This window comes from Nerophis lumbriciformis, linkage group LG06, assembly GCF_033978685.3.
Source record: "Nerophis lumbriciformis linkage group LG06, RoL_Nlum_v2.1, whole genome shotgun sequence".
Lineage (NCBI taxonomy): Eukaryota > Metazoa > Chordata > Actinopteri > Syngnathiformes > Syngnathidae > Nerophis > Nerophis lumbriciformis.
Genome location: NC_084553.2, coordinates 36,323,321 through 36,330,950, shown reverse-complemented (window position 1 = coordinate 36,330,950; position 7,630 = coordinate 36,323,321). Strand labels below are relative to the sequence as shown.

Sequence of the window (7,630 nt, the reverse complement as noted above, 5' to 3'; positions counted from 1 at the left end):
TGGTATTTGATACCTGCAACATGTTTAAAAAAAGCTGGCACGAGTGGCAAAAAAGACTGAGAAAGTTAAGGAATTCTCATCAAACACCTATTTGGAACATCCCACAGGTAAACAGGCTAATTGGGAACAGGTGGGTGCCATGATTGGGTATAAAAGCAGCTTCCATGAAATGCTCAGTCATTCATAAACAAGGATGGGGCGAGGGTCACCACTTTGTGAACAAATGTGTGAGCAAATTGTGGAACAGTTTAAGAACAACATTTCTCAAAGAGCTATTGCAAGGAATTTAGGTATTTCACCATCTAAGGTCTCTAATATCATCAAAAGGTTCAGAGAATCTGGAGAAATCACTGCACGTAACATTGAATGCCTGTGACCTTGGACCCTTCAGGCAGTACTGCATCAAAAACTGACATCAGTGTGTAAAAGATATCACCACATGGGTTCAGGAACACTTCAGAACCACTGTCAGTAACTACAGTTTGTCGCTACATCTGTAAGTGCAAGTTAAAACTCTACTATGCAAAGTGAAAGCCATTAATCAACAACACCCAAAAATGCCGCCGGCTTCGCTGGGCGCGAGCTCATCTAAGATGGACTGATGCAAAGTGGAAAAGTGTTCTGTGGTCTGACGAGTTCACATTTCAAATTGTTTTTGGAAACTGTGGACGTCGTGTCCTCCGGAACAAAGAGGAAAAGAACCTTCCAGATTGTTAAAGGTGAAAAGTTCAAAAGCCAGCATCTGTGATGGTATGTGGGTGTATTAGTGACCAAGGCATGGGTAACTTACACATCTGTGAAGGCACTATTCATGCTGAAAGGTACATACAAGTTTTGGAGCAACATATGTTGCCATACAAGCAACGTTATCATGGACGCCCCTGCTTATTTCAGCAAAACAATGCCACCACGTGTTAAAACAGCTTAGCTTCATAGTAAAAGAGTGCGGGTACTACAATGGCCTGCCTGGAGTCCAGACCTGTCTCCCATTGAAATTGTGTGGCGCATTATGAAGCGTAAAATACGACAACGAAGACCCCCGACTGTTGAACAACTTAAGCTGTACATCAAGCAAGAATGGGAAATAATTCCACCTGAAAAGCTTAAAGGGGAACATTATCACAATTTCAGAAGGGTTAAAACCATTAAAAATCAGTTCCCAGTGGCTTATTTTATTTTTCGAAGTTGTTTTCAAAATTTTACCCATCACGCAATATCCCTAAAAAAAGCTTCAAAGTGCCTGATTTTAACCATCGTTATATACACCCGTCCATTTTCCTGTGACGTCACACAGTGATGCCAATACAAACAAACATGGCGGATAGAACAGCAAGTTATAGTAACATTAGCTCGGATTCAGACTCGGATTTCAGCGGCTTAAGCGATTCAACAGATTACGCATGTATTGAAACGGATGGTTGTAGTGTGGAGGCAGGTAGCGAAAACGAAATTGAATAAGAAACTGAAGCTATTGAGCCATATCGGTTTGAACCGTATGCAAGCGAAACTGACGAAAACGACACGACAGCCAGCGACACGGGAGAAAGCGAGGACGAATTCGGCGATCGCCTTCTAACCAACGATTGGTATGTGTTTGTTTGGCATTAAAGGAAACTAGCAACTATGAACTAGGTTTACAGCATATGAAATACATTTGGCAACAACATGCACTTTGAGAGTGCAGACAGCCCATTTCAGGAGCGCTAAGAACATATATTTTTCCACGATTTCAGCACTCAGGTTAACCATACCTAAATAGACACAAAATACTGCATTACACAAGACTACCCGAATGTACTCGAATGAATGAAAAAAAAAAATGTTTTTAAGCTAAATTATTGGTAAACACAGTTTATGTATAATAATTTACGTAAAACCGCGAGTAATGAATAAAGTTTTCATCAATTAATATATTCTGTAGACATACCCTCATCCGCTCTCTTTTCCTGAAAACTGATCTGTCCAGTTTTGGAGTTGATGTCAGCATCTGCTTTGAGTGTCGCAGGATATCCACACATTCTTGCCATATCTGTCGTAGCATAGCTTTCGTCGGTAAAGTGTGCGGAACAAACGACTGACCATTTCGTCGGCTTTCCCCACAGCCTCGTATTTTGAACAAATTTCGTCCAATTTCTTGGCACTTTCGCATCTTTGGGCCACTGGTGCAACTTGAATCCGTCCCTGTTCGTGTTGTTACACCCTCCGACAACACACCGACGAAAATGAGAAAATGGCGGATTGCTTCCCAATGTGACGTCACGTTGTGACGTCATCGCTCCGAGAGCGAATAATAGAAAGGCGTTTACTTCGCCAAAATTCACCCATTTAGAGTTCGGAAATCGGTTAAAAAAATATATGGTCTTTTTTCTGCAACATCAAGGTATATATTGACGCTTACATAGGTCTGGTGATAATGTTCCCCTTTAAAAAATTGGTCTCCTCAGTTCCCAAATGTTAACTGAGTGTTGTTAAACGGAAAGGTCATGTAACAGTGGTAAAAATGCCCCTGTGCCAACTTTTTTGCAATGTGTTGCTGCCATTAAATTCTAAGTTAATTATTTGCAAAAAAAAAATAAGTTTCTCAGTTCGAACATTAAATATCTTGTCTTTGCAGTGTATTCAATTGAATATAAGTTGAAAAGGATTTGCAAATCATTGTATTCTGTTTTTATTTAAGAATTACACAACGTGCCAACTTCACTGGTTTTTGGTTTTATAGGTTGTGATATTTCTACTTGAATAAATGCTTCTGATATGTATACATGTTAAAGGTATTCATATCTCTGTATGTTTTATTTTTCTATATTTTTTTAACGAAATGTAATATTCAGCCTAAACATTCTGTAATTGAGGACTATCATTCAGAACAGGTTTTAAAGAAGATACACTTTTTTTTAATCTGCCAGAAAACATTTATTTAGATATAAATATCACAGATTACATTACAAAACATTTTTGACAAGCATGATCATAATGTAAGACACATTTTTGTTTTGTTAAGTGTTAGATCGGATGTGATGCGTAGCACTGTTATTGTGAGGCCGGAACTGTGTGATTGGTAGGAGAATAGGTGTTTTGGCATGTTTTGATGAAAGACTCAGATTAATAAATCACTCTCGACTTACTGTCTACCGACTTTATTTCTGCTGAGTTTTTATTCTATCATACTAAAGCAGCTAACAATCTACATGTTATATTATCAATGCACTCAGCTGTAATGTCAACACAAGCGTGCAGCTCCATCTCTCTGTAAGTGGCAAAGCGTGCCAGTAGGCGTTTGCTCTAATAATGTAGACTCACGGCGATTGAAGATAAAATGGTTAAAGGAACTTACAGTTAACGTGCTATTATCGTGTTAACTTTGACAACCGTAATATATATTTAATATCTAATGCTGACTGATTTGTCTAGTTACAGCTGTATGACTGTTCTTCAAATGTACTAGTTTGCAGCACAGGGGCTCCACAAGGGAAAGTGCTCTCACCTTACCTGTTCACACTATACCTCAGACTTCAGGCTCGACTCCAACCGCTGCCATCTGCAGAAGTGCTCGGACGACTCCGCATTGGTGGGATGTGTGTCTGAGGGGAGCGAGTAGGAATACCGAGAAGTCATCACATGCTTGGTCGACTAGTGTGCACGTAATCACCTGCACTTGAACACCAGTAGGACAAAAGAGCTTGTGATTGACTTCCAGCTCCACCACCCACACCAGTGAACATCCAGGGATCAGACATAGAAATAGTGGATTCATTTAAATAATTGGGTGTTTACTTTAATGATAAACCGAACGGTAGTCACAATTCAAACACTCTGTACAAGAAGGGTTTAAGTTACCTACACTACTCCAGGACAGTCAGTTCCTTTGGGGTGTGCGGGTCACTCTGTGCACTCTTTATGACACTGTGGTGGCTTCTGCAGTGTTCTATGCCATCGTTTGCTGGGGTGGAGACTGCACAGTCAGAAATAGGAACATACTTAATACACTGATTAAGAGAGCTGACTCAGTCGTAGGCTGCCCACTAGACAGCATTGAGGAGGTGGCCGACACTGTGGAGGCCCTTAGTAGCTCCGTCTGCATTTGACTGTAACATCCACAGTGCAAGAAGGAGCGCTATCGCAGGTCTTTTCTACCCACAGCCATAAGGCTTTATAATGCACTTATGTGATAACTGTGATATTTTGCTTGTTGTGCAATATGAATGTTAAGATAGTGTTTTTTGTTTTATTTATGTACATAGTGCAATCGGTAGTGCACAATATGTATTATTCATTACAATTTTTTTGTTTTTCATTACGTTTTACTTGTGTTAATGCACTGCAACTATACAATTTCTGCAACTATATAATTCCTTAATTGTGGGATGAATAAAAGTCTATCAATCTAGTAACACATTCCACACCCATTAAGGTAGAACAATGATTAATCCAAATATACTGTGGTACCTCTGGATCCAAGTTTAATTGGATCTACGAGGTAGCTTGTACCTCGAAAAATTAATATTGTGAAACAGCATTGCCTTTTGAAATGAACTAAAATCGATTTACTCCGTGCTTCGCCCCTCAAAAACACTACAATTTTAACATGTAACGTAAAAAGAAAAACACACTTTTGGATAACAAATATTGTATCAAATACAATACAATAGAACGCACTACAAACACAACAACATTAGTTTTAAAAAGTAATGTGGTGATAATGTACAGCATTTTCGTTTTTAGAGTGAATTTCTATAGTATCTACTTCAAGCTGCTTTTCTGTCAAACACGCCATTTCTTCATCAATAAATGTTGTTTTGATATTATTTTAACTTTCTTGACTGGCGTTATCGGCTCAATCTGCTTCAGTATGGTACAGACGAGCAGTACCACGCTCGAACTGCTAGACCAGGCTGGTTACACATTGGGTCATGATTTTGATAATTTTTTTCTTTAATTCAATGAAGATTCAAGCTTCATCCACGTATTCTTCTCACCACTGTCCTTCACTTTCACTTTTTTTTATCTCCCATGGTTGGAAAAACAAAGTTCTGTCAGTAACTGTTTGCAAATGCTTGCGAGTAAGACCAAATGTTTTGGTCGGATCTTACGGGCGACACTGGCATTCGCTACGCTAACTGGCGGTGGGGAAAGCTACATCAACAAAGTATTGAGCAAAGAATCTGAATACTTATGTACATGGGATTTTTAAGTTTTCAAATTTTTAATACATTTGCAAAAAATGCTACATTTCAGTTTTTTTCTGTCAAGATTGGGTGCTGAGTGTCCAGTAATGGGAAATGAAATGAACTTTTTTGATTTTAACAAATGGCTGCAATGAAACAAAGTAAGAAACTAATTTCCTTACCCACTGTTTTCATCGTATCCTATCACATCATAATTAATATTAAGACAGTATTTGTCAATGATCTAAACATAAAATAACAATAGGTCAGTAGTTCTACATAAATAGACAAACTGTAACCGAGTAAAAAATATTTGTTGGATGTGATACAAGGATGTTTCAAAATTACTAAATACACTGACTCTTTGTGTGCAGGAACTTCCTGATCCTATCTTGGATGATGTTGCCATGTATAAACCAGTAGAACAACCAAGACTATCATGTGACCCTCAAGATAGTTTAGATGCCATGAAGATTGCCTGGCGTTATCAGAATCTCCCAAAAGTGCAGGTAATCAGGTGCACTCTTCTTTGTCTATTTTATTGCAGCTGCAAACTTTCTGTTATTGTCCAAGGTGAAATTTCATTTATGATTTTATGAGACAACATGCATCGACTCTATGGTCATAGTGATTTTGCAATTGTCTCCACCACTAAATCCATCAGCCTTCTAAATTTCTTTGTAGAGTGAATGAGGCCTCAGCCTCTCTTTTCAGAGCTGTACCAGATTACTCACACTTAGCCTGGCAATAGGTAGGCTTTTCACTGGTCTCCAACCCTCATATACACACGCCTGCACCCCTGCTTAGCCTGGGAAACAAGGGTACTTTGCAGCCTGTGCATTGACATGTCTGCTCGCTCAACCCTACGACCCAGACCTGCGCCTCTGTCTTCTCCCAAATCCCTGCCTTTCCCCCTGCTAGGGTCGGCAGCCCTACACTCTTTCTTCCGCTTTGAGTCGAGTGACCCTCCCCTTCTACTTCTCTGCGCTCTCCGTCCTTTTGGTCTATAATCCATATCGCTATGTGGATTAACAGCACACAGTGTGTCCCAGGGGATCCTCTCCTTCTTTCTCTCGCCCTGGAAACTTCTTTATTTCTGTGTCCTTTCTTCACCTCTTCCCCTTCCCCTGTAAAATCGTCTTTACAAACCACTGGTAAGCCCCAGCGCCGGATTTGCATCCCAAATTCACCCCCAGAGTCAACGCTTACTTTCCCCTTACACACAGCTCTCCCGGCATTGCCTACTGTGTCTCTCTACCGATGAAGACATCAGATCAAAGGTGAGGCCGTCAGGGCGGGGTTAGAACGCTAAGCGGGTTGCCAAGCTCACAAAAAGAAGATGAGCCCCTGACCCCCCCTACCCTGCTGACCCCATCGTCCCGCTAGGAGAAGGACACACCGGGGGCCCTAATCCAGATTAGGAGTAGATTAAGGGTGCCTCTAACAATGGAATCCCTAGTTTCACTCAGAGAGAGGAGCTCAAACTCTCTCTTTCAGCTGCAGGAAAACATCCGCCTTCCCCTGCGTCCCCGACATGTTTTCTTTCACAGCCAGAAGTGGACATTTATGTGAAGAAATGATTAAGACTGTGATCGTAGTGGTTGTTTAACTTCTCTGCTGTGGGAATGTCAAGGAATGACCCATAAACAATGCAATTGCATTACCATAGTATTGTTGAGCAACCTCAAATAACATTTGACAAAAATAAATATGATTGTTCTCTCCTTGGATATCGGTAAAATAAAAACAGTTAAAAGAAGGTTTGGATCGGTACTGATAAACTGGGATTGTTGCGCTTGATCCCTCTTTGAAATGCTGAATTAATAAACCTCAGTTTGCATAGAAAGTAGAAGAGTTTCACCAGAGCAATTACAATCTTTTTTTGTGTTGTGTTTGTGTATTGGAAAGCTTTTGCAACTGCAGAAGATAGCAACTATGATAAACTATCTACCGTATTTTTCGGTCTATAAGGCACACTTTAAATTCTTACATTTTCTCAAAAATGGACACTGCACCGTGTAACTCCGTGCGTTGCATGCAAATATATTAATTCTGGTTGTGCTTACCAACCTCAAAGCAATTGTATTTAGTACATGGTGTAATGATAAGTGTGACCATTAGATGGCAATCACACATAAGAGATATGTGTGGATTGCAAGTTGACGCCTAGTCAATAAAATAGGCTATAAGGCAAGCCCACAATTGTTGATGTTTCATTTAGAATATAGAACATTACAAACGTCGCTTAAAAGTATGTCAAAATGTTTTAGTGCGACTTTGGTAAGCTACAAAGCCGCATCGCTTCATGGATTGTCGGCACATTACGGCTACTAGTCTGGCGTACTGTGTTTCAACAAACGGGTGTTATAATGAAAGGACCCCAAAATGGCACCTATTGGAAGACATATTATCTGGCATTTTGTTGTGCAATATTATGCAAAACCAACTTGTCTTACCTATTGCTT

The 7,630-nt window shown here is 40.0% G+C and overlaps 1 protein-coding gene across 1 annotated transcript in view; it reads left to right on the top strand.

Annotated features, from left to right (window-relative positions):
- elp4 (elongator acetyltransferase complex subunit 4) overlaps positions 1-7,630 on the top strand; it is a 155,796-nt gene that overhangs the window by 29,561 nt on the left and 118,605 nt on the right. Inside the window, exon 4 of the mRNA XM_061964238.1 lies at positions 5,540-5,674. Coding sequence (XP_061820222.1) covers positions 5,540-5,674 — 135 coding nt within the window. The remainder of the gene's footprint in view (positions 1-5,539; positions 5,675-7,630) is intronic.